Source organism: Petromyzon marinus, chromosome 23 (genome assembly GCF_048934315.1).
Source record: "Petromyzon marinus isolate PM22_M1 ecotype Great Lakes invasive population chromosome 23, UKy_Petmar_22M1.pri1.0, whole genome shotgun sequence".
Taxonomy (NCBI): Eukaryota; Metazoa; Chordata; class Hyperoartia; order Petromyzontiformes; family Petromyzontidae; genus Petromyzon; species Petromyzon marinus.
This window is the reverse complement of record NC_133689.1, coordinates 7165543-7193193: the sequence shown is the minus strand read 5'-3', so window position 1 is coordinate 7193193 and position 27651 is coordinate 7165543. Positions and strand designations below refer to the sequence as shown.

Genomic DNA, 27651 nt, shown 5'->3' with positions numbered 1-27651 from the left:
GAAGAGACGCGCCCGCGTCGGGAATCGAACCCAGGTTTGTTTTTCTTGTCGCTCCAAAAAACGTTGCATTCACCAATACAACAACAAACAACAACAAAACTAGCTCGAGTGAACCATTCAGGCAAAAGCGTCACTTTATTCACCAGGAATTGTCACATCTGTAAAATAGACCCATTGGCGAGCGAACACGACATTCGGATTGCCTACGAACTAAGCGACGGCGAACGACACGAACACGCAAACACAGTCGACGGGCAACGTCAGCCACACTCACGAAATATATTTACAACACTGCGCACAGCTCAACGGCACATCCTGACAAGCGTTCCGGGAGGGCGTTTAAATTGCAAAAAAAAATAAAGTCAGCTTTGAACAACAACAACACAAATCAAAAGAGCCACTCCCATTTTGATCCAGACAGATTTAACCTTCACACCGAATGCTGCAACGGGAGTGGCGTTTCAATTAGAACAGCTCGTGCACGTGTGTGTGTGGGGGGGGAGCGGTGGTGCAGTGATTAGCGCACTGCGCTATGGGCCTAGGCGACTCCCCGTTTTCGATTCCCTCCCACGACCAATGACAGTGGCGAATATTTAAACCGCTCCCTGGGCCTCTGCTACATCGACTGAGCCGTAAATTAGTTCCCGGTACGGTGTGCAAACATCATTACCGGGGAGACAAAGGTTGACTGGGACGTGGTGTTGGCCATTCACCACCCCTTGTGTGCTGTGCCCACCTTCATAGGTGCTGGCTAACAGCACTTGCTCCAACAGCGCGTTAAAGGCTATACGGGGAGTCTTTGCCTTGCCGTCTGTTCATGCCAATACACTTGAGTGGGATTTCTGAACATATGCCTTTGAATGGCAAGCTCACGAATTGAGTTTGCAAACATTTTTGGGAACAAAAAATAATTTTCACCACGGAAGTTTTCATTTTTTTTGGTTCGGCAATAATTTATGCAGAGCCACGTGTCAAATGTAGACAGCATGTATTTGTTTGTTTGTTTATTGATTCAACACAACTATGGAACAAACGCTGAATATAGTGTTTCGTTTTACATTGCGTCTTTCATGCAAAATTACATCTCCACAATCGCCGAGGAGCCACAGACGAGCTGGAAGTCGGCAGCCACGCAGTGAGCTGGCACCAACGATTACCCACGCTCTGCAGTCCTCTATATGCCAAAAGATGTCAATCAGCCAATTCATGAAAAGTACGCAAATAAGTTTTGGTGAGATGCATGCTTGGAATTACAGGGAGATAAACGGGGGGGGGGGGGGTTGAGGGGCACCACGGATCGTGAGAGAACTAAATGAGGAGAGACGCCACGTTCAGGACAACCCGCAAGAAGGAACAATGGACAATGGTCGAGGCTAACGACGACGATAAATCAGCCAAAGGAGTGAACGGGGTCTGCGAGGGGCGAAACCACCGTGGAGACGGAGTGATGGAATCATTTCATGCACAGACACGCGACCGATTGTTCCATCGTAGGAGCGTTTGTACGGACGGACTCACGTTGCACGTCTTTCGCGGAGTCAAGTAAGCCAACCACGCTGATGGGAGACGCGGGGTAATGAAGGCGAACTGAACGCACTAAAAGCAGAACGTGATAGATGTGACTGCGTGGAGAGAGAGACCTTCAACCAGCAGTGGATGGACCATGGCTGAACATGACCATAATAACGTTACTGGGAAGAGATTTAGTGTGCAGCGGTTGTTGCGTTGGTGTCTTATAAACGCGGCTCCTTAAAATGTGAACTCTCAGTCGCCCCTTTGGAGCGTAGCCAGACGCATTGTTTCAGCAAGTTATTCGCGATGATGAGCGATTATTGAGAGCGACGCGGTCATTTGTAAATGAGTATTGTACGGTCGATTCCCGGTCACGGCTAACATCAGTGGCGAGTGATGTCTTGAACCGGTCGTGGGGCGCCTCCCTTCACTAACCCGCGCCCACCACCGCGGCAAAGTGTGTCCGTCCTAACGATCCGTGCTTTAAATCTTGACTTAAAGCTGTCGTGACCACAGGAATTCATATTCTCTGGGTCTTTCGGTAAAGTCACGTAGATGGGCTCAAAGAAAAAAAAAACTACGACGTTTCGATCGCAGCACAAGCGGTCGTCACCAGGTGGGAGGTCTTGTTATTTTTCTATTTTCTTTGAACCTATCGACGTGACTTTACCGAAAGACCCAAAGAATATTAATCTGCGCTCTGCACACTGCTTGGGGTTGGCTTCCATCCAGCAGGTGGACCGGCAAAGTGCTGTAAATCGTAATAATTAGTAGTAGTATTGTCGTCGTCATTATTATTATTACAAATATACGGAGAGTTGCGTAAACACGTTGTTCGCTTACGCCAGGCACCTCGTCACGTCGTTGTGTGGTGCACGTTGCAGGCAGGTGTGCGGGTTCGGAATACAATGCCTCCTCCTATTTGGTTGTCTTAACCAGCCGATCAGAGGGAGCTTTTTTATTTATTATTTTGCAGAGAGGGATTTCAGTCGGACGTGGGAGGCAGGTGACGAGAAATGGGAGAAGGTGGGCATCGAGCGACTCCAACCTCTAACCCTCACGTCCTCCAGCCTTCACACGAAAACCTCAGTTGTTCATCATCGCCGGTGGAGAAACGAATTAGGTGGGGGGGGTTGCTGTTTTTGCAAAACATTCTCAATCAACGGTGGGTTTCCTCGTGGTCCGCACATTTGAATCGATTGGCGGTAGCCCCGGGTCACCGCAAAATATTGTTGGGCCGTGCATAGTTTAAGGTTTTTTTTTTTCTGGGAGCATCGCTGGTACTACCACCCTGTCCTGCCGGAGGGCAACGCTGGGAGCGATGATGAGGACGACGATGTCGATCCCGCCAGCACGACCGTGACCGCCGGCCGTACCGAGAGAGCGCCCGGTGCGCCATTGCCTCCAAGTGGTCTCGCTCCCAAAGACAAGGGGGGTGGCCGCCCCCGTAAGAAGCAGAACGTGCTGGGGAATGACCAGACCAGCATCCTGATGTACTTTCAAAACAAGCAATAAACAGCCGTTGTAACGCACAAATCCCCAGCAGCCGCCCTTTTTTATGGGTGTTTTGCGTGCGTATCCGGCTCAGTGACATCTCCCGTCTTCATAGACCTTCTGGTTTCGGAGTTATGGAGGTTTTGGCACCCCCGGGTCACGATGGTGACCCGGGTCACCACCAATCGATTCATTTGATCCGTGGATAGCGGGAAACCTGTACGGACGACTGTTGACTCATTCATTTCCGGCTAAATTTCTACGTCGAAATGTCCCAATCAGTGCTTCCTCGTCCTGAACCGCTGGACCGATTCTCATAAACAATGCGTCACGGGGAAGGTCTCGATCTCAATACGAACTCCCGCTGCAACAGCCAGTCAATTTAAGGAGGCTCTATGTAGTTTGATGGATTCGCCGACCTCATGAGCATTCGCACTGGTACGCGATACGTATCACTCTGTTAGTTTAATTTCTACAATGTATTTATTTTTAAGGTAGTTGGTTGCCAATCTTGTCCAAAATATATCCAGATGTGGGCCTTATTATTGGTTATTTGTGTGGTGAGTTGATCATTGATATTACTGAGCTGTGTACTGAGTTTATAATTGGTATTGATGATCTGTGTGGTGAGTTTAGTATTGGTGTTGGTGATCTGTGTGGTGAGTTTAGTATTGGTGTTGATGATCTGCGTAGTGAGTTTAGTATTGGTGTTGATGATCTGCGTGGTGAGTTTAGTATTGGTGTTGATGATCTGCGTGGTGAGCTTAGTATTGGTGTTGATGATCTGCGTGGTGAGTTTAGTATTGGTGTTGATGATCTGCGTGGTGAGCTTAGTATTGGTGTTGATGATCTGCGTGGTGAGTTTAGTATTGGTGTTGATGATCTGCGTGGTGAGTTTAGTATTGGTGTTGATGATCTGCGTGGTGAGCTTAGTATTGGTGTTGATGATCTGCGTGGTGAGTTTAGTATTGGTGTTGATGATCTGCGTGGTGAGTTTAGTATTGATGATTTGCGTGGTGAGTTTAGTATTGGTGTTGGTGATCTGCGTGGTGAGTTTAGTATTGGTGTTGATGATCTGTGTGGTGAGTTTAGTATTGGTGATGATGATCTGTGTGGTGAGTTTAGTATTGGTGATGATGATCTGTGTGATGAGTTTAGTATTGGTGTTGGTGATCTGCGTGGTGAGTTTAGTATTGGTATTGATGATCTGTGTGATGAGTTTAGTGTTGGTGTTGATGATCTGTGCGGTGAGTTTAGTATTGGTGTTGATGATCTGCGTGGTGAGTTTAGTATTGGTGTTGATGATCTGTGTGGTGAGTTTAGTATTGGTGTTGATGATCTGCGTGGTGAGTTTAGTATTGGTGTTGATGATCTGCGTAGTGAGTTTAGTATTGGTGTTGATGATCTGCGTGGTGAGTTTAGTATTGGTGATCTGCGTGCTGAGTTTAGTATTGGTGTTTGTGATCTGTGTGGTGAGTTTAGTATAAGTGTTGGTGATGTTTGATTTGAACGTTGAGTCGTGTTTATTAAAACACTCTGACCTGGACAGACACAGACCTGCTCATATGCCTAGCTATAATAATCTACTTTGACTGCATTATGGAAAAGCATGGCGCATTTCAAGTGCCCCTAATAAAGACGAAATGGACATTTTTCTCCGTCCGTAAATATGTCATTTGGGATCCGGTTACATAACAGCACGGGTGGTGGATATCGCTTTAAAATATAATGGAAGATGTCTTTTTTTTTAATAGGCAAATTGAGATATTAACCTGTAAAGTCATGCGCCTTTCAAAATCAAACTCATACGGATCGTTGTTCAGCCACTGGCGGCTGAAACCAGGAATCAACCCCATGACCCTCAGCGTTTCTGGGCTCAGCGCTGTGGATCATCCGTGCCACGTAACCACGTGCTGGTCGAATTCATCTGCAGCAGCTCTCACTCGTGCTCGCGTGCAAGAGGAACGCGAGATGCTGCAGCACGAGCTGGGTGCAAAAGTGAAAAGGTGACCTCAAACAGAGAATGACTGAGCGGCGATCTTCCACAATGTCAGGCGGGGGTGGGAGAAGGATGGGGAGGGGGGGCACCATGGAGATGAATGAGAGGAGCGATGGGACAATGAAGGTGCCATGAGAAATAAATGAAAAATAAATGAAATAAAACCGCCAGCTACTGGGACGTGGCCGCGTTGGCCGCTATGAACCCGCCCTGCCGATCGCCGTCGTCGGCGCGGGCGGCCTCGACCTCGTCAGTCGACCGCTCGTAGCGGATGAAGCCCCCGTAGCGCTTCTGCGCGCTTCTGCGTTCGCTCCGGCCGTCGTCGACTCCGCCGCCTCCCCCGCCCCTCTCCCCGTCGTAGCCGGCGCTCTCCGCCTCCACCCCCTTGGCGAACCGCTGGAATCCCCCGTAGCGCCTCTCCCGCCCGTCGCCTTCCCCCGCCGCACCGTCGCCCCCCGCGGGCGCCCGGCTGTACCGCTGGAAGCCGCCGTACCTCTTCTGCAGGTCGCCCTTCCTGTAGCGGATGAAACCCCCGTAGCGCTTACGGAGGTCCGGCAAGTCGCCCCCGTCGTCTCCTCCCCACCCGGGCGCCTTGGCGTAGCGCAGGAAGCCGCCGTACCTCTTCTGCACGCCGCCCCTGTTGTAGCGGACAAAGCCGCCGTAGCGTTTGCGAGGCCCCGCCGCGTCCTCCTCCTCCTCGTCTGCGTCCTCCTCCTCCTCCTCCTGCTGCTGCTGCTGCTCCTCCTCCACGTCGATCGTCCCCGGGTCTGCGTCCGACTCCAGCGTCCTCTGGTATCTCATGAAGCCGGCGTAGCGCTTCTGCGGGCCGTCTTCGGGAGACTCCGGGAGTCCCGGGGTGCCGCCGGCTCTTCCTCCCTGCGCGACGGCCGCCGCGCCTCCCCCCTCCGAGCTCTTCTCGAAGCGCAGGAACCCCCCGTAGCGCCGGCGTCTGGAGGAGGAGGCGTCGTCCTCTGCGCCACCGCCGCCGCCTCTTCTGCTGTAGCGCACGAAGCCCCCATATCGCTTCCACAAGCTCGACGGTTCGGCACGCTGCTGCTGCTGCTGAAGATCGCGATCCTCCTGCAGCGAGCTCGCTACGCGATACAGCAAATGATTGAGAGCGCCCGCCAGCTCTTTGTCATCGTCGTCGTCGCTGACACCACCGCCATTGCCACCACCACCACCACCAACGCCGCCAGCAGCAGCAGCAGCAGCGTCACCACCATCTAGATCGTCGCCGTTACTCATGTAAGCGTCGCCCTCGTAATGGCCGTAGGTTCCGGCCACCGTTTCCTCCTCGTCGTCCTCGCCACCGCCGTTTCCCTCGCCGCCACCTGCCAGCAGATTGCCGGATGCCCCCGCGTGGGATGCATCGAGGCTGTGCTCCGGGCCACAGCCGATCCACTCGAGCCCCTTGGCACGAGCTCCCTCGCATTGAAGGGCGCACACCTGCACGCATCCACAACGCCGTCGTCTCGTCATTGCCATGATCATCGTCACCGTCGCCACCACCACCATCATCATCATCGTCGCAATCGTTTACCGCCGTTGTCATCGCCCGCATCGTCGGGATCACTCGCATCGTCCTGGTCGTCCGTGGTCATCACCAGTGTCTCCAACACCATCATCGTCACCATCGTCACATACCCGACAACCCGTACGGTTTACCTCTCTTTATTCTTGTACAGGGAAATTGAGTTTTCAGGTCCATACGGCGTACAGCCGTTTCAATACGGGCATAAAATAATTATATTTGTGTTTCTCCCTTGTGATGGGACTTTGTAGGATGAACGTTGAGATTTATAAGGGGCACGGGGTGACCAATAAGGTCCGAATTGTTCTGTAATAAGGTAGGGCACTGATAAGGGGTTGACAGGTAAGCCATCATCATCGTTGTGAGTGTCCATCTAAGTTATTACCCCACACGAGCACTGCATCCTACTCCATCCATGCGTGTCTCTATCAGCAGCGGAGTTTCATTCCATTCAAATGTCGCTCCGTCGGTGATGGAGTTCAAGTGAAAGACCCTCAATGCAAGCGTTTACTCTGCTGAGGACAGAACCGGGAGAATCCAATGGGTCAGTAATTAACGGCACGAATTTAAGTTGTAGTAGTCGCACGCTTCCTACGTTTCTTGCATTGAGGAAGGAATATCCTTACAAGTGTCATGGCCGAAAAATGACCCCAAGCCAATATGCAGCCGAACGGCTATTTGAAAACAAAGGTCTCCGCGTGATCGCGTGGAATTGTCTCCGGGGTTTGTTTCCGCTCAGCATTAAGAATCAACGTTGCGCTTGGAGGATTTGGCTGCTGTTATGTTTCACATGACGATAAGCCACTTCGTTGAGCTATCGTTTGCGATAACCGGGTCGCTTCTGAGAAAAAAAAAAGAGCTGATCAGGCTCGGTGGGCCTTACCTGGTACAATTAAGAGAATAGTCAAACAAACAAAAAAACATCTGTAAGTTCACCAGAACGATTGATTTAAGCAAGCCTCACTCCGCTCCAGAGTTTGCTTGAATTGAGTCAACGCTGCTGAAAGTACGCACTCTCAGAAGGAGGTGGAGCCAGTGGGATGTGTATAAAAAAAAATGTTGTATTGATGTGGAGAGACAGATATATGATGATGTATGACCGTTTCAGTGCTGTGAAGTGTGGGTCAATTATGCGCCGGTTAACCGATAAATATCGATTATCCTAGTTCGCCGAATCGCCGTGTGTAAGCATCTATGCCTGTGTAATCATACGTGTGTGCTGTGTGATGTGCTTGCTTGACCCTCTGCTGACACTGGAATGCCGATAAATCCACCCCTATGCAGAAATAACAAGTCAAGACATTCCTAAATAACAACTTCGTTAAATGGAAATATGTATATACAGTATCGGCAATTATTTTCTATGATCTTCCTTTTTTAATATGTTACTTTCTGGGCGGTGTTTTTTTTGTTTTGTTTAAAAATGTGATGGATTATTATGTTTTGCTATTAAGGCCACTCTGTTATTGACTGATGTGTCGAGTTTTTTATTTTATTTTTATCAACCAACTGCAGCCATTTGTTTCGCGATGCTAAATCAAATAATCGATTTCTTAAAACGGTTTGTGACACCGACGGATCGCGAAAGGGCGAATCGTCGTGCACATCAAAGGTTCGAAGAAGAAAAGAAGAAAAAAACTTCCACTCGATAATAATATAAAAACACATTTTTACCCATTCCGGCAAAAACAAAAAACCAGGAGGTGTTAATATGTTGAAGCACCAAATCGACACCTACTGCAACACATCAAGTTTGCATTAACCACACACGCGTGTCATCAAACGTGCAGCCAAACGTGCTCTGACAATGTATACGCATTGTCCGTGGGACTGATTGTCCTGCGCCAGAGACGGCCTCCTCTGTGGCCTTGTCTCACCAAACCTCCCACCAGGCGTCGCTGCTGACCACACGATGGGTCCGCGGCAAAGACAAATATGCGCGCGACCACGGGGAGAACACGCAAACCCCAAATATAAAGGCGGCAGCAGCAGGCGTCAGCGTCGGGATCGAACCCACGGAACTCCTGTATACCTGGCGAGGTGGGTGACATCTCGCCACCGGTGACGTACGCTTGCGTTTGGAACCAAGGCGAACTTCCAAGCAATGCAATGCGGTGTATTTGTTACTGGCGCAATTCACAATGCACTTCTAACCCAGGAACGCATCAGTGAGCCTCGATATTCTCTTTGAGGCGCGTCGTGCCTCGAGCTGTTTGGCCGTCTACGCGATGGTGTGGTGCTAAGGCGAGGAAGCTGGAGTGCAAAGTTACAGCTCAGCATGGTGTGCGAGGAGACTGCACTCGATATCCACACAGATGGAATCAATCATCTGTTGCTTGTACTATCACCTGGCCACCATTAAGCCCGACTCTATAACACCTATTATACCCAGACAGCCAGTATTAATCACGCCCCAGACAGCCAGTACCAATCACGCTAAATAATAATGGTAATAATCCTATTATTATTCTTAGCTCTTTCGGTAAAGTCACGTTGAAGGGAAACAATAAAATAATAAAATATATATATAAAACAATAAAATTATCACGACGTTTCGACCATAACACAAACGGTCGTCATCAGGTGTGAAAACCAACGGCAATAAACATTTGGTTTTTCACACCTGATGACGACCGTTTGCGTTATGGTCGAAACGTCGTGAGAATTGTATTGTTTTATATATTTTGTATTATTTTATTGTTTCCCTTCAACGTGACTTTACCGAAAGAGCTAAGAATATGAATTACTGCAGTCACGAAAGCTTTAAATCAAAATTTAATCCTATTATTGTTTAAACTTGTAGTACGCCACACGCTATTCGCTCGCTGTCAAGAACAGGACTACTCAGCGGCACGAGGAGGAACCACCGGCAGGCAGGAAGGCAGCCACGCGATGAGCCGGCGCCGACATTTACTCAAGCTCTGCGGTCCTCTACACATCAAGGTGTTATCGGACAATTCAACCGGAGCATCAGGATAAAATTTGGTGCGTGCGCTCTGCGGTATTCTCTCGTTATTCGCGAACTTGCTAACCGCGATTTTTGGCTATTCCCGAATGGCATCTGGAATATCGCTATTTCCAAAAGCAAATAGTTTACATATAATTTTTGTTTGTATGTGCCACAAAAAACGAAAACCGCTATTTTGCCGCGGCATTTCTTTTTTTACACAGTTAATGGTAATACAAAAAAATACACACGATTTTAACCCCGGGTGCCAACGCACTTTCACCTGCCAATGAATAAAAGCCATATCTCAGTCTAATCCAAATTCTGCGGACAGCTGTGAGATTATTCTACCGTCACCTTCGGCCCGCGGAGTATTCACAACACCTATCTCGGCCGTAGGCAAATTAAACTGACAAAAGTGGCCCCCCGCTCGAGCGAACAGCGGGAAGCTTAGCAGCTCGCGTCGTTTAGCCACCCTGCGCCAACGGTGTTAGCCGTCCGAGTGTCTTAGGCCACGGGTGGCCAACCTGTAACAGACCAAGAGCCAAAATCTACCCGTGAGTTCTGCAAAAGAGCCAAGTGTTTCTATGTAATATACGTGTACTGGATACGTTGACAGATTTCCGCACAGCACAGGATACGTTCATTATTCTTTGCTACCGCTGTTGCGACAGTGGGTCCTACGTTATGATCCCTTCGACGGAGGGGGATTAAAGAGACACCGGTTAGCCACCGCTGGTGTAGGCGGTGTAACTGCGCCAGGGCCCACATGGGCAGAGCGGCCCAGGCGCTGAGCTACGAAGAGGGAGGGAGGGAGGGGATGGACGTGGCGGGGGGGAGGGGAGAGTGGAGAGAGTGGTCGCCTTTATATATTCCTTAGACTAGGGACCTACACTACGCCACTCGCCCAAAGTGGTGAAAAAATACAAATTGCGATGGCAGGGATCGGCCTATTGGATAAAAAAATGACATTTGATGTGGAAGCTTGCGTCGCCTGTGAGTTCACTGGGCAGAACTCGGGCTGTTTTGGTATGAAACATTCACGGTGTGTGCGGGCCTGGTGCCGGCCACCACGCCCCCTCGTGTGACGTGCCGGCTGAGAGCGCTAAGATGCTCGCTAACGTCCACTTGCCCCAACAGTCTGCACAGGCTATACGAGGGATCTTTGTCTTTGTCAGCACGGAGATGCGTGCAATGCGCCATGACGGCTCCACATCACACCGGGACCTGTCGTGAGATTGGAAGGATGGCTTTTGTCCTCTCCGAGCAAAGCTCACACATTGAGTCACGGCATCGGCATGCCAACACGGACATCACCGCTGCATTACCTCTAAATGCCAAATCTCCGTGGCAGTTCAGCTGTTAGTATTCCTTCGTATCCGCTTAAATCATGTCACGCGCGATACGGTGAATCGCAATCTACGAGTGGATCGCAAGCGATGTTGTTGTTGTTGTGGATCTCAGAACAAATTAGAACAAACAGCAGTGGAGTGTCATTATCCGGTGAATACGGCGACATCAGGGCTTGGAGGTGAAGTGGGGCCAAACAAACCGTTGCGTTGCCTCCCAAAATTGGCCCACGGATAGCAGGCGATGTTCACGCCGCCCGGCGGCCCCGTCGTCTACTCAAGGCCAATTTACTAATAAAATGAGCCAAGAATGTGTGTGTGTGTGTGTCTCGTGCGTGACATCACTCCACATGAGCCCCCCCCCCTAATTAATAATCATGAGCGGGTGACATCACTCCACATGAGCCCCCCCCCCCCTCATTAATAATCACGAGCTGAACAATTTTTCTCTTGAATATTTCAGATGTACTACTGTAAACAAGCTGGTTGTAAACCACAGCCACGTGCTGCGGGCACTGCGGTTCGAGTCTCCCAAGACACGCCGTGAGGAGAGGAGGGGGACACGGGGTGGAGACGAGGCCACGGCGTCGGTCAAGGGGGCACGCCGGCACGGCGTTCCGTCGTTACGCACGAAATCGCTGTCCGCGATGTTTGGCTGTCCACGAATTAAATCTGGAACCCTACACGATGACTGCATCGAGAGAGAGAGAGAGGGGGCTTCGTCAATCCACTGCTGGATGAAAGGCCTCCCCACGGATATGGGGGTTTGTTTGACCCATAATTCACCACGCTCCTCGGTGAAGAGGCACATGCCAAAAAGCACGACAGATATCACTCGCCAGCTACGTAAAACATTTGTTTTTATATTACCAGGTAAGGCCCACTGAGCTGTATAGCTCGGTTTTTTTAGAAGCGACCTGGCCACAGATGATAGCTCAACGAAGTGGCTTGTCACGTGCGGAAATGTATAGCAGCCAAATGCTCTGAATGCGTGTTTTGTAAATATGCAAGGGAAAAGCCGAAGGACCAGGAAAAAAAACACGCGACCACAGGGAGAGAGACATACAAACTCCAAATATACAGCAGCAGGCGTCAGGGTCAGGATAGAACCCACGACCTCCTGTATACCTGGCGAGGTAGTTAACATCTACTAGCCACCGTGGCAGCCCCGTTCGCCGTAGCCGGGTATTGTAATCAGGTTGCCGGGCTGATAGTGCCGTGCGCGAAGCACATCCACCGCCGCTCCCTCCACCTCACTTCACCCCGGGCTAAAAACAAATAAAAACTGACTCGCAAACTAACCCCACATCCCAAACAAGGAAACGTAAAAAGAGGTGGAGGCGCAGCCCTGCAATTGCCGTGCTCACGCGACTGCTGGCGGCAGCGGGGCCCCCGCTGGAGGGATCTAGAGTACAATCAGCTGATTAATTGCAAGGCCCGCTTGCCACTGGCCGCCCTTGGTGGCCTTCAGTGCGGCCTCTGACGTGCGGGCCCCGGCAATACCCCACCCCATGATCATCATCGTGCTGCTGTCACACGCAATGTCAAATGTGTGGCGGCCCTCACGCCGCCGACGTCTTTATCGGCGAAAGTGGCCCCACCCTCCTCCTCCCACTCTGAAAATTAGTGAACAACACTCTCTTAGATAAATAATGATGATGGTCCTTTAGAGAGCCACGTCTCAAGAGGGTAATCTCGGCCTCCACGCTTCCTCCTGAAAATGAGTCTTGAGGCTCGGTGAAGACATCCGTTCTCTCTAAAGGTTGTATCCATACCCATCGTGAAATTATATTCGATGACATGGCCGCGGTACGACAGACAATAAATATTCCCCCGGCTCTCTCTCTCTCTCTCCTTGTTAAGAGACGTATGTGTCCTCGCTTGGTTATAAAGTATTCCATTGAGTTATTGACTGATTATTCGCACGCTATCGGTCACGCGCGTTCAATTGTTCGAGGCCAATTAGGTAATAATGCACTCCGCTTGACAAACGTTGTTCACACGCAGGAGGAAAGTGCACTCCCGAGTTTCCACTGCAGATACCACGGTTGCTTATTAAGCATGCATTGCGCTGTCGAACACCTATCACAAACCCTACGCCCGGCCGTCCCCGTCTCCCCAGCGATTCCACGCTCTGTCAGGTAATATCGTCACGCTAAATCGGCGCTCGATAATAAGCACCTGGGATAGCCATCGAACGGTCACCGCATCGCGCGCTTTCAGATGCGCTTCTGCGGCCGTCTGGAACGCTCTTCCTTCGGTTACGAGGAAGCCACTGGAGCTGTGCACTTTTAAATCATCATCCAGATTGAACTGCTTTGCGGTGTTTAGTTTGCTTTCCGTCCCTCGCACTTCCCTCCGATTGGCACGGTTGGCTACGTACGGCGCGAACGAAGTTTGCCATACAATGATAAGGTGTAAACAATCCGTGAAAACAGAGGCGGCCGGGCGTGGATCTGGCCAACCTACCCCTGGCTAAGAGCCTAGCTTGCCCCATCACCTTCCCCGAACGTGACGCACTGCACAACAACGTTAATGCCAATTTGTATTTGAAAATAGCACGTGCCTGTCCCCGTCCCCCCCCCCGCCCCCCCCAGGTTTACTCAGCACGTTTCATGACACGCGTGTGTGCTTAATGCAAACTTGAAGTGTTGCAGTAGGTGTCGATTTGGTGCTTCAACATATTAACACCTCCTGGTTGTTTTTTTGTTGTTGCCGGAATGGGTAAAAATGTGTTTTTATATTATTATCGAGTGGAAGTTTTTTTTTCTTTCTTTTCTTCTTCGGACCTTTGATGTGCACGACGATTCGCCCTTTCGCGATCCGTCGGTGTCACAAACCGGTTTGATTTAACATCGTGAAACAAATGGCTGCAGTTGGTTGATAAGATACAATTTAAAAAATAATTTTTAAAAAACGTAGCGCATGATGTGGTCGCCCTCGTCACCACGTGGGAGAAGACAAAGGCGTCTGAGCGTGCTTGCGACGTTGACAGCATCGCAAGCCTCTTGACGCGTCCTTCTGGACTCTCGATCCTCCCTGCTCAGCTCTCCGACGCACGTTGGCGGTCTGCGCCACGTGTTGGTCGGCACCGTGTCCGACTAATCGGCAGCGAATCGTGGGGAGAACTGTACAAAGACAGAGATTCCCCCCCCCCCCCCACCCCGTGTAGCCTTCACAGACTGTTGGGGCAAGTGCCGTTAGCAAGCAGCACCTATGAAGGCCGGCACGGTGCACGAAGGGGGGTGGGTGGCCAGCCACCACGCCCGGTCGCGCCTTTATCCCTCTGTGGCGATGTTTGCACACCGCACCGGATACTTATTTGAGGCTGAGTCGACGTAGGGGAGGCCCAGGACCTTTTCGGATAATCGTCATTGGTGTGAGCCGTGAGTGAAAATCGAACTCGGGTCTCCGCGTTCGTGACCGCGGCGCGCGCTAACCGCTCACCCACAATCGCCAGAGAGCTGCACGACACCACAACCCACAGCACAACCAGTGCCGGATTAAGCTAGTTGCGGGGGCCTGTAAAACATGTTATGAAGGGGCCCTAAATAAAAAAAAACACGTAAATATTAAAATACAATTGTTTTACTTGCACAGTAAAGTAATTGTATTTTTTTCATTTGCTATACAGCCAGCTAATGCGACAAATCGCTAGCCTAAAACACCCGGTCGTTCGTAAAAGTTGGAAGGCGGTATAGTACTATAGCAATGGAGCAAGTGCAGAATCACCGAACCCGGAATTGATAGCTTGAAAGTATTTAGCGCGCGGGCCCTTGAAAGTGCGGGGCCCGTAGTAGCTACTACTACATATGTAGTAGCTGCTTTGTGCTACTGGGACAATCCGGCACTGTGAGCACAACCCACAGCACAACCCACAGACCAATTCCCCGCGAGTGCCATTACAATGAGGTGCTCGCCGGCGAGCTGCATACGCGTGGGAACGATACCGCGTGACGTTCACGCGGGCGCGGGAGGCGGCTGCAACGCTCTCAATGTCATTTACATTGAAAGCGATCCTTTTGAGTTCCCACCCCCACACACGCACACACACACAAACTCTCTCTCTCTCCCGCCGAAACATTTCTTGCCAAATTAAATTCGCAATCACCCTCCCGACCGCCCCCCACACCTCTCGCTCTCCTCCACCTCCTCGTCATTCGCCTCTTCCGCTGATTGCACACAGCGCTGTAATTTATGGGCCAGACGCGGACCGAACTGAGTTCATAATGCAGCCGGCGGAGTGTTGCGCAAAGCATATCGAGTCATCGCGGCAACCTGCCAATAAAGCAAATTGCCGCCGGCGGTAAGCGCGCACAACCCTCTGCGCGCGGATGGCCGTCCTGTTCTTGTTGTTGTTGGTGGTGTTGTTATCAAAAGGGTGGTTCGCACGTCTCGTTTACCATACCGTGCCGGTCGACATCCATTCTAAGTAGCGGTGGCAATAGCCACGGTTGCACTGGAACGCAGCTTCCCCGCGTAACGCAAGAACCCTCCCCGTCTAGCTTCCGATCCTCCCTAAAGGCTCACCTCTGGTCCATCGTTCCCTCCACCCCCAGGCACTCGCCGTAATTCCCGTACCCACTGACCTCCGTCCCAGTGCCGGATTATCCTAGGAGCAAACGTAGCTACAAATGTAGCTACGGGCCCCGCACTTTCAAGGGCCCCGCGCTAAATGCTTTCAAGCTATCAATTTTCTTGCTGTGGTTTTCACACCTGATGATGATTGCTTGTGTTGCAGTCGAAACGTCGTGAGAATTTTATTGTTTAATATTTTTATTATTTTATTGCTTCCCTTCTACGTGACTTTACCGAAAGAACCAAGAATATAAATCCCTGCAGTCACGAAAGCTTTAAATCAAAATCTATAAATTCCGGTTCACTGATTCTGCACTTGCTCTATCACTATAGTACTATACTGCCTTCAACTTTTATGAACGACTGGGTGTTTAAGGTTATCGATTTATCGTAGTATCTGGCTGTATAGCAAATGAAAAAATACAATTACTTTACGATGCAAGTTAAACATTTGTGTTTTAATATTTGCATTTTAGTGTCCCTTTATAACATATGCTACAGGCCCCGCACTAGCTTAATACGGCACTGCTCCGTCCCCCGTACGCCATCCCTATTCACCGTATCACGTTTAGCTACCCTCATTGTACCACTCCCAAACCTGTAAGGCACCTTGGATAAATGCGCTTTATAAATATGAGATAAGGCAAGATCTCCAACGTCCTGATTAGCCAGCAACATCATCTACGACTGCCGCCGCTGCTGCTGCTTCTCGATGACGATCGTCTCTTGGTTTGCGCGCTGCAAGAAGGGATAATCTCACTCTACCTCCGCCGTTGTCGGTAATGGGAGTTGTTTAACTGAACTCTATCACCATGTATGACCGCACTCTATATCACGATGTATGACAGTAATCTTTGAGATGCCTGACCGTTCTCTATATCACGATGTATGATCGTACTCTCTCACGAAGCATGACCACACTCTATCACGGTGTTTGGTGATTCCGGAGGGTCGAGATGATGTTGACATCCGTAATGACACCACCTCCGCGTTGTACGTTACGCTCTGAGAAAAAGTCAGTGTTCTCGTATTCAAATTATGCCTGTGAAGTGGCGTGAATGGCAGGCAACAGTACTGGTTGTGCGATTATATCGAGAGGCTGCGCGTTGTCTTGGTGTGTGGTCTGAGACTCGTTCTTGTTGTTGTCTTGCGGCCTTGCCCAAGCTTGCAGTTAGTGTTGAAAAATCGGACTTATATACCCTCATTTTATTTGCTTACATTAAGCGACTTGCTCACTGTTATTGTCTCGATTCTGCGCTCCCCAACGTGTTTTTTGCACTGTTTGTTGTTGTAACTTGCTGAGCCGCCCCCACTGGACATCTGTGGAAAAAGAGCTTCAAAGCTCGTCGGATTCCGACAATCCAAAGAAAACATTCAAATTCTGCAATACAATCTACAATAACTGTTTATTTTGTACGAAATTGTAAAAAAAACGGTACTTCACTGACCCCAAACTGATGATGGGCAGAGATGAAAATTCAAATGCGATTTTGGATTTTAACTTTTAACAAAAAGACTCGAGCTGCCTAATCATAGCAGGCACACTCAACACGGTCCAATAAATAAATTGCATTGCACGAGGTTACAAAAGCAACGCTTTGTGTTGAGAACGCGGTAGTGGTAGCTGTGAGTGGTAGTTGTGGCTAACTGTGCATCGACTCATCGATTAACGTCGATTATTAAGCTCCGGATACATCCAAAAAAGCGCGTGTGTAATAAATGATGTTTTTTTTTATGATTACTATCCACAGTATCTAAAGGGTTTACGTGATCCCTGCAGCCACTAGAGGCCTCGACGGTCATCCTCATGTTACAAACATCATGACAATACATTGAAATGTCGGTTCGCCCCATCGGTGTTAATCCTGACACCCACAGGTACCGCGTTGTCCGGATTATAAGACGCACATTCTCTGTATTTTAAAGCAAACGATGGGGCGGTGCGTCTTATAATCCGGTAGGTGCGGGTCTTTGAGATCAGATTTTGCGTAACTTTATTGACAGCGGACACAAGTTCGGGGTTCGCGTTGCTCTCTGTCGCGTGGTAACTCACACGCGTGAACTGCGGGAGCGGTGGCGTGGTGGTTAGCGCAGCTGCGCCAAGAACCCCGCGACCAGCCTTGTGCGAATCCCGCTCACGACCAACATAAGTGCCGAATATCCGAACATGTTATGTGCTTTCCCCCCTAGGTCTACTCAGCCTGAAATAAGTAACCTGGTGCGGTGTGTAAATATCAGCATAGGGACGGGAAGAGGGGGGAGGGGGAGCACGGGGGAGACAAAGACGGACCGCGGAGTGATGTTGGCCAACCGCACTACCCCCACCGTGCCCCTCTATAGGCGCTCGCTAACAGACACTGATTTCTGCCCTCCAACAGTCTGCTCGGGGCCTGTTTCGGGAGCGGTGTAGGGGAGCGGGGGGGGGGGGGAATTTGCGTCTTTGTGAATCTCTCTTTGTCCTGAGCTGCGTGCGTGCGTGCGCGTGCGTGCACGTTCGTGTGCGCGCGCGTGCGCTCCGGGACTCACCAGGGCGCTCAGGTTGAGGGTGCGGGCGTGCGGCAGCCGCAGGCACCCGGCGCACTCGTCGCGACACATCGGGGCCGCGTGTCGCTGCAGGGCGCCCGCGCCGCCGCACAAGCACAGCAGCAGCATGAGCGAGAACGCACCCCGCCACATGATCGCCTAGCGACGTGTACCACCACCACCACCACCTCCTCACACCACCGATCGACCGGAGACTGGTGAGCGGCAGGGGTCGAACCAGGGTCGCGCAGGGGCGAAAGGGAGTTGGGTTCGACTTCGCGGACGGTGGTCACCGCAGGGGGCTGCGGTGGTGGTCCCTCGCTGCTCGCTGTCTCGGCGCGTCTCTGGTACCGAGTCAGGGAGTCCTCTCCGCGCCTCGACCTCGACTCGCTCGGGGGGTTTCGTTTCCTGCGAACCTTCTTCAAGGATGAACTCAGGAGACTGCGGAGGGGGATAATAAGCGGCGGGCGGACGGACGGATGGATCGGGGGATGCTTGATTCTGGTTAAACACACGGACGCAGAGACACGCAGAGAGACCGAAAGTTAAGCGCGGAGATGAACGGACGCTGAGGACAAACAGGACGCACGGACAGGCCAGGCGACAGATGAACGGGACGCATCACTCGACAGGCAGACGCTTAGGAACATTCAGACAGACAAGCACAATACAGACAGCCGTGTAGACATGCGGGCCGACTGACAGACAGCCGAGACGACAGACGGACAGACATACACAGACAGTCAGACGTGCGCCGCTAATTTAATGTATCGGTCTAAACGGTAGCCAAACGACATTATCACTCATGCACAAGTGTAGCCTATCGTGCGTAAGCTACGAAAGGGAACCTATCAAAGCAACAGTCACTGGCGCTAAAATTTACGGAGGATATTTGCATGCGAACAAATAAAAAAACAAAGACCCCCCGTATAGCCTTTACAAACAGTTGGGGCAAGTGCTGTTAGCGAGCAGCACGGACGAAGGCCGCCACGGCACACGAGGGGGGTGGGTGGCCAGCAAAACGCACGGCCACCTTTGTCTCCCCCAATGTCGATGTTCATACCAGGTATTCATTTCGTTATGAGTCGACCTAACGGTGGCACAGAACCGGTTCAGATATTCGCCACTGATGTGGGCAGTGAACGGGAATCGGACTCGGGTCGTCAGGTTTCGTAGCGCAGCGAGCCAACCACTACACCACCGCTCCCCATCACGCGAACACACCCACACGCGCGCGCACGCAGTCACACATTGATCAAACACCAGATAAGGTAAAGCGAGCGCGTTTGGTATCAAGTTCCTCGCCCACACAAGTGCACTCGGCACCAATTAATATCCCGAATCAATCAAATCCACCGTGGCTTCTGATATTCATATCTACGGAGCCGCTAACGGGACGTGCGGTAATGCGTAAAAGGCGCTGATCATAGCGGGATATGACTCCCCCCCTCCACCCCCCACCACTCGCTCCCGAATCATCTCCTCGGAGCGGCTTGCACGAGGCGACATTACTGCCCTATTTAGGCGACACGCCACTGTTCGAACCTTGAGCAGACTCATAGTTTTTGCTTCGTAAACGTCCGTTCGAGAACATCTCTTGAATATTTTAATTCATGAAAATTACACCCCCACGCCCTTCACCACACCGACCGTGCAAAACTCACCACACGCCTCACCACCGACTATCAATTCACAGATCTGCGGTAGATTTTTTTTCTCGGGGCATGATTGCTTGGCAGCGAACTGCTTAAAAACCGCGTTTTTTTAATTTAAATTAACGCGATTGACACGCCGCGTTGAGGTCAACAAATCCCCGTAACAACACGGACGGCTCTCTTTAACGGATTGGATTTCTGCGACATGTTGTGTACAGAACACAATAATAATGCGTCGCCGTATCGGAACCATAAACAGAAACAAGATGACGCTCTGCTGCGTTGGAACGGGAAGGCGAGGGCGTTAGAACGGGGGAAGTCCATGCGCGCCATTCCTTTGCGCACAGTGGAATCCCCGAACAAGAGGCTGCATTGGCAGCGTTGTTATGCGTTGTGTGTGAGTTGCGATAGCTAAACACCGACATTGGTTAGCAGCCTGAAAACGAAGACGTAATGAAAATACGCGTTTCGTCTGCATTCGCGCCTCTACTACGCAGCTATGTATTTATTCCCAGGCTGGTAGGGGGGGAGGAGGAGGGGGGCGCATATGGTAAAAAAAAACCCAAGACAATTCTCACCACGTATACAACAGGCACACATCGACAGCACGTCACGTGCCGCGCACGCGAACATCGCGAGATCACCAATATCAGCGGGTCCTCTCGCCAAGTTGATGTTCGGCTCAAATAAAGTCACCGAGGTGGTCGGGGTGGAGTGGCTGTTTGAGGTTGGAGGACATCTCGCGATGTCTGCCGCTTAAAAAAACGAGGACGCGCATGTGCAGCAGCGGCTCGTGCATAGCGGGGTGCTGTTTTTGTTGTTGTTGTTGTTGTTGTTGTTTGAATTGTGTCCAGTGCAATTTGCATTCGTGATGCGTTAAAGACACCGAGGGAAGGAAAGGCAACGGATGACTGCATGAGTGAGAGATTGCGAGCCAGGTTCGATTTGGTAGCACGGAATGAAAATCGCGATTTATCGTTGCGGCACGCGGCTCAAGATAATTTTACTCGGCAGTAAAATTCATCCGCGCGAAATGCATAACATTGACTATCGTCACTCATTGAGGTAATTTTGTTAATATCACCATGGTGGTGGTGAACTACTATAGTTTTGAGTCAAGGACACAATACGTTATCGCAAAACTTATGTTCCACTTTAAATATTTCTACATAAGAGGTCGGTAACCAAAATAACAAGAAGGGTAATTTTTTGGGGGGGTGAATTCGGTAAAAAAAGATGTTTGAAAAACCCCAAATAATTCAAGAGCCCCAATGCTTGTGAACAATGTCACGAAGCAGTCCTTAAAGAGCCGCAGGTTGCCGACCCCTGATCTAAATTAGCACGATCCTCGCCACTGAAGTGTCCAGAGCGGTCATCGCTACCGTCTCCAACATCGTTATCGCGGTCGAGTAAGCGGTGACCCCCCTCCCCCCATCGTAATAGCCATCAACTTAATTTCGCTCTTCCGAGTTCGCCAACGAACAACGATTTGTCAGCAGCAAGCATTTATTGTATTGCATCCGTCCCGCGAAATGTGCGCGCGTTACAAAGAGCTTTATCATTATCATGTTGTTTATTCCGTAAGCATCGGTGAATATCCCTGATGCTGCCCATCGGCACCACCATAGTTACGGTCGTCATCTGTGCAATGACGAAAACGAAATTAACTCGACCATTATGGCTCAACGCTAGTCCGTGGATTATGGGTCACCTTGCCAACAAAGAACCGTGCACTGCTAGCAACACTTACAAACACCACGTCGTCAGCATCATCCTCATCACTTACAAACAAACAACTGCACAACGCTATTAACGCCACCACCACCACCACCATCAACATCATCCTGCCTGTGAGTGGACGGTTCGAGGTGCTGCTTGAGCGAGCGGAGACCCATACCAGACCGCGCCGCGCCGCACCGCACCGGACCAAACCCGTACCTGACCCGCGCCAGTCCCCGGCTCGCTGCGTCCACTCGACGAGCGAACCCCATTTATAGAGACGGAGCCAGGAGGAGGAGGAGGCGTGGGTGGGTGGGTGGGCGCGCGCGCGTGCACGTGGGAGTGCGTGGAGCGCGCGCGCGCGTGCCCCTCCCCTCGCCGTGTTATCTGGGATGCGCGAATGTGAGTGAGTATGGGGAGCGGTGGCGCAGTGGTTAGCGCGCCGCGACACGAAAAACCTGACGAGCCGAGTCCGATTTCCCGTTCGCTGACAAAAAATCGGTGACGAATATCTCAACCGGGTCTGTGCCACCGTTAGGTCGATTCGTAATTCAACGAATACCTGGCGCGGTGTATAAACATCGGCATCAGGGAGACAAAGGCGGTCGGGTGTGGTGCTGGCCACCCACTCCCTCGTGTGCCGTGCCGGCTTTCATAGATGCTCGCTAACGGCACTTGACCCAACAGTCTGTTAAGGCTATGGGGGGGGGGGGGGGTGGGGATTTTTGTCTTTGTTTCTGAGTGTTCGAGAGCGATGAGTGGTGGCGCAGTGGTTTGCGCATTGCGCTCCAAGCCCCACTTCTAAACACGACGATCAGCTTGGGTTCTATTCTCGGGCCGCGGCTACTAGCATCACTGCGACGTTTAGAACGTATTCCCGAGCCTCCCTCTAGGTCAGCTCAGCCTGAAAAAATATATATATATAATTAGGCCACAGAAGAGCAAAACCCTGCCCTAAACGAGTATCGTGTTCGCTGGGTAAGCATCAATAACGGGGAGACAAGCACAGCGCAGCGCTGCTGGACCATAGCCTCGCGTGCAGTGTCGGCCTTCATAGGCGATATCTCGTCTATACCAGGGGAGTCGGCAAAGAAAACAACAACAAGAAGAAGACATTTTACAACAAAAAAATTCGGTAAAAAAAAACAACTCAATAGTTCAAGAGTCGCAGTGCACTGTGTGGTGGTTGACACGAGACGTCGGTCCTTAATAAATCCACGTGTCACGAGGCAGTTCCTTAAAGAGCCGCATGCGGCTTCGAAGCCGCAGGTTGCCGATCTCCGGTCTATACAGCAACGTTCAATGAGGGACGTGTGTCTCTGTGTCTGCATCTTTAACAACATTTCCACCGGCACGATAGCTTAACACGGCGCTGAAATCCAAGAATAATTTGACTAATTTTCCACGGATTATTGCGGGGGGAATGCGACGCAGATATAGTGCTCCGCGTAACTCGCTGTGTTTTGTTGTTGTTGTCAGAAATTCATAGCGACGGTTCGTGATGCGTCTCTTCGTCGCAATGGAATGGACGCGGGATTCGCGAATAACGCACTCATAGGATGCGAAGCGCGGCGTGAATTTGTAAGCGGAGTCTGAAGCACTAGAGCACTGCGAGTGAAACGCACTGCGAACTCGGAATCGATTGCCAGCAACGGCAGTAGTCATCAGTGGCAAGCGGTATCAGAAGCGGTGCTCTCGGTCGACTGGCTCTACCCTTTGGGTCGATTGAACATCAAAGTATTACCTTGATACGTCGTGTAAACTGTCAGAGACGAAGGCAGCGCGCGGGGCGGTGGTGCTGTCCACGCGACCCTTTCGTACGCCGTGCTGGCCTTAATAGGTGCTCGCTAACAGCACTTGCCCCAGCGGTCCGTATCATTTATACGTCGGTGTGTTGTCTGTATTGCACTGGGCCGCTTTGGCTACACGCCCGCGTGCCATGCGTTGTATGTCCGAGGAGCGGTGGCGAAGTGGTTGGCACGCCGCGCTACGAACGCAGCGGATTCTTGTTCCATCCCGGGGCGTGCGAATAACCCGAATCGGGGACCGGGCATCTGACCGGGCACAAGTGGAGCATCAGAGATTGGGCGGAGCCGCGAGTGAGGCCACTGATCCCGAACGATCGGCCCACGTTGCAGACAGCCGCTGTCTCCACTGCTTTCAAGGTGGAACGGACGAGATCCGGTCCGCTTTTATATATAGCAGGCAATTCTGGTGGATGAACAGCATCTAAATAAAGTTACATCTTTAATCCGCTGCTAAGAATCCATACGAAAGAAGAGGAGAGGAGGAGAATGGCACCGCTGTCAGCTGGTAAACGATGCTGGCGCGGGCACATCCTCTAGGTTGACTCAGCCCTAAATAGGAGAACCCGCTGTGCTCTATCAACATTGGCGCCGGCGAGGCAGCGCGGGGCGAGCGTGAGCAGTCGAACCGGGCCCCGCGAGAGTCACACGACCCCTTTGTCGCGCTCCTGCTGCCCTTCATACAAGGGGGGGGGGGGGAGGTCGGCAACCTGCTGCCCTTGATACAAGGGGGGAGGGGGTCGGCGACCTGCGGCATTTTAAGGGACTGCTTCGTGACGTTAATGTATAACAACAACAACAAACAAGGACCACCGTCTCGTGACCAACGCCACGGTGCCTCGGTGGCTCTTGAAATATCGAGAGGGGGTGGGTTTTTTTTTCGTTTTTATTACCGAATTTGAAAAACAAAAAGTCCTTCTTGTTATATTGATTGCCCCCCCCCGCCGCCCACCGCTTTAATAGGTGCTCGCTAACAGCACTTCAGAGTCTAACATAATAATAAAAAGGTCGTCTTTTGTCAATCCACTGTTGGATGAAAGCCCCACCCCCACCTGGCACAGCGTGTCTGAACACGGAGGGGTGTTTGACCGTGCTTGACCACGCCAATTCCGTGCTGGTTGGGGGTAAAATACGCGAGTGGGTCTTCAGATCTCGCGAACCAGTTCGGACATCGCTCGCTGACGATGTTTTGATAGCCGCGGGCGTGAATGAACCTGCTGCGGTGGGCCCCGTTCACAGCTCACCTTGCTATCAAACTGCGCCACCAATCTCCACGCCGCTACAACGCAGAGCTTCGCGTTGAATAGGCTCGCGTGTGTGTGTCAGTGTGTGTGTGTCAGTGTGTGTCAGTGTGTGTGTGTGTCAGTGTGTGTGTGTCTGTGTGTGTGTCTGTGTGTGTGTCAGTGTGTGTGTGTCAGTTTGTGTGTGTCAGTGTGTGTGTGTGTGTCAGTGTGTCAGTGTGTGTGTGTCAGTGTGTGTGTGTCAGTGGATGTGTGTGTCAGTTTGTGTGTGTCAGTGTGTGTCAGTTTGTGTGTGTCAGTGTGTGTGTCAGTGTGTGTGTGTGTGTCAGTGGATGTGTGTGGGGAGCGGTAGTGTAGTGGTTAGCGCTACGCTGTGCTACGAACCCGACGACCCGAGTGCGATTCTTGCTCACGGGCCAACACCAGTGACGATTATCTGAACCGGTCCTGGGCCTCCACTAGGTCTACTCAGCCTCAAATGAGTACCTGGTGCGGTGTATAATCATCGCCACTAGGGAGATAAAGGCGGCCGGGCGTGGTGCTGGCCACCCAACCCCTCGTGTGCCGTGCCGGCCTTCATAGGTGCTCGCTAACAGCACTTGCTCCTACAGTCTGTTAAGGCTATAAGGGCGATCTTTATCTTTTGTGCGATTTCGTGTGTCACCTACCGTGCAAATTTGCGCTCTTGCCGAAATGCAAAAAAAAACATCAACACACTGGCCTGGGCGTGATGAAACAGATGCAACTTCCAAAACAAATTCGTAAAAGTAATTTCGAACGAAAACAACAACACCAAGTCGAGTCAAACAGTGCTCGCTGAATGTAGTTCGCTCGTTGTTACATGACGGTAAACATCTTCTTTGGTTATTTCGGTAAAGTCACGTTGAATGAGAATAAAATAATAAATTAATAAAATAAAATAACGCAATAAAATTCTCACGACGTTTCGGCCACAACACAAAAGTGGCCTTCTTCAGGTGAAGAAGGCCACTTTAGCATTGCTAAATTATCCTGTTTGATTTGTACTAGGTGCCTCCGTGGATGTGTAGGCTTTGACTTTAACATAGCCATTTCTGTGACCAGTCACAAGCTAATTACTCAGCTATGTCAATGCTAAATTCTCCTGTTTGATTTGTACTAGGTGTCTCTGTGGATGTGTAAGCTTTGGCTTTAACATAGCTATTTCTGTGACCAGTCACAAGCTAATCACTCAGCTATTTCAATGCTAAATTCTCCTGTTTGATATGTAAACCCCTTTGTCAAGGTGCCTCACTTCTCTAAACCAGCTTAAAAGACGCTACGAATCTTAACAACGTTCATTGAAGCTCTGTCGTCCCGACAGGTCTGTTCCTTTCACCTGAAGAAGGCCACTTGTGTTGTGGCCGAAACGTCGTGGGAATTTTATTGTGTTATTTTATTTCATTAATTTATTATTTTATTCTCATTCTACGTGACTGCACCGAAAGAACCAAACAAGGTGAATCCTTGCAGTCACGAAAGCTTTAAAGACGGTAAACATCCCTAATTCATATCCTAATTCACGTGGCCCGGCGCCACAGGGCACACCCCGCACAATGAGTGAACAGTAGGGGCAGTGCCGGATGAAGCTAGTGCGGGGCCTGTAGCATTATCTTATAAAGGGGCCCTACATAAAAAAAAAACACGTAAATATTCGAACACAATTTTTTTTTACTTGCATACTAAAGTTATTGTATTAGTTTGCTATCCAGCCAGATAATACGACAAATCGCTCACCTTAAACACCCAGTTGTTCGTAAAAGTTGAAGGCAGTCTAGTACTATAGTAATAGAGCAAGTGCAGAATCACTGAATCGGAATTGAAAGCTTGAAAGCGTTGAGCGCGGGGCCCTTGGAAGTGCGGAGCCAGTAGCTACGTGTGTGTAGTAGCTACTACACAAGTAGCTACATCTGTAGTAGCTACTACACAAGTAGCTACATTTGTAGCTACTTCTGCTACTGGAATAATCCGGCACTGCGTAGGGGACGAGTGACATCGATGGGCAATCGCGACTGGCACGGCCCATCCACCTGTCGGACGGAGCTGTGGGCAAGTGTCTCTGGCTCCGTCGTCTGTGCGCATTTAGTGTTTGTGTCTCTGAGTATTGTATGTGTGTTGAACTTCTGTCACACCGTACGTAGCCAACCATTTTGTGTGTGCGGGTTGTCTGTGTGTTTGTGCGCAATGACTGTGTGTATTGTGTGTGCGTTGTCTGTGTGTGTGCGTTGTCTGTGTGTGTGCGTTGTCTGTGTGTTCGGGTTGTCTGTGTGTCTGTGCGCAATAACTGTGTGTGTGTATTGTGTGTGTGTGCGATGTCTGTGTGTGTGCGTTGTCTGTGTGTGTGTGTTGTCTGTGTGTGTGTGCGTAATGACTGTGTGTGTGTATTGTGTGTGCGTGCGTTGTCTGTGTGTGTGCGTTGTCTGTGTGTGTGTGCGTAATGTCTGTGTGTGTGCGTTGTCTGTGTGTGTGTGTTGTCTGTGTGTGTGCGTAATGACTGTGTGTGTGTATTGTGTGTGCGTGCGTTGTCTGTGTGTGTGCGTTGTCTCTGTGTGTGCGCAATATCAGTGTGTGTGTGTGTGTTTGCGCAATGTCTGCGTGTGTGTGCGTTGTCTGTGTGTGTGTGTGCAATGTCTGCGTGTGTGTGCATTGTGTGTGTGTGCGATGTCTGTGTGTGTGCGTTGTCTGTGTGTGTGCGTTGTCTGTGTGTGTGCGTTGTCTGTGTGTGTGCGTTGTCTGTGTGTGTGCGTTGTCTGTGTGTGTGCGTTGTCTGTGTGTGTGCGTAATGTCTGCGTGTCTGCGTTGTCTGTGTGTGTGCGTTGTCTGTGTGTGTGCGTTGTCTGTGTGTGCGTTGTCTGTGTGTGTGCGTTGTCTGTGTGTGTGCGTTGTCTGTGTGTGTGCGTAATGTCTGCGTGTGTGCGTTGTCTGTGTGTGTGCGTTGTCTGTGTGTGTGCGTTGTCTGTGTGTGTGCGTTGTCTGTGTGTGTGCGTAATGTCTGCGTGTGTGCGTTGTCTGTGTGTGTGCGTTGTCTGTGTGTGTGCGTAATGTCTGCGTGTGTGCGCTTTCCATTTGTTGTGGGTAACGGTGGCGCAGCGCTTAACGTCCTGCACTATAGTACCCAGCCACAGTTGATAGCGATTATCTGAACCGGTCCTGGGCATCCCCTAGGTCAACTCGGCCTCAAATCAGTACCTGGTGCGATGTGTAAATATCGTCACAAGCGAGACAAAGGTGGCCGGGCATGGTGGTGGCCAGCCACCCCCTAGTGTGCCGTTGCATG

The 27651-nt window shown here is 50.8% G+C and overlaps 1 protein-coding gene and 1 long non-coding RNA gene across 2 annotated transcripts; one reads left to right on the top strand and one right to left on the bottom strand.

The window, feature by feature from the left end:
- Nucleotides 1-116: 116 nt before the first annotated feature.
- On the bottom strand, nucleotides 117-21610 carry LOC116945248 (uncharacterized). Its single transcript, XM_032959591.2, has 3 exons — nucleotides 21530-21610; nucleotides 17940-18437; nucleotides 117-6454 (listed from the first exon to the last, which is right to left on the bottom strand). The coding sequence occupies exons 2-3, from the start codon at nucleotides 18087-18089 to the stop codon at nucleotides 5177-5179; spliced, it is 1428 nt and encodes a 475-aa protein (XP_032815482.2). The 5' UTR covers nucleotides 18090-18437; nucleotides 21530-21610; the 3' UTR covers nucleotides 117-5176.
- LOC142925674 (uncharacterized) lies at nucleotides 6449-13581 on the top strand. Its single transcript, XR_012942637.1, has 2 exons — nucleotides 6449-8579; nucleotides 11299-13581. It is a non-coding gene; the product is annotated as an uncharacterized LOC142925674 (long non-coding RNA).
- Nucleotides 21611-27651: the final 6041 nt, after the last annotated feature.

Bases quoted from the DNA above. Each gene is read 5' to 3' on its own strand.
- LOC116945248 (XM_032959591.2), bottom strand. From the start codon at position 18,089: ATGTGGCGGGGTGCGTTCTCGCTCATGCTGCTGCTGTGCTTGTGCGGC. The intron at 6,455-17,939 runs GTGAGTCCCGGA...GGATGCGTGCAG, and splicing joins CCCTCAACCTGAGCGCCCTG to GTGTGCGCCCTTCAATGCGA.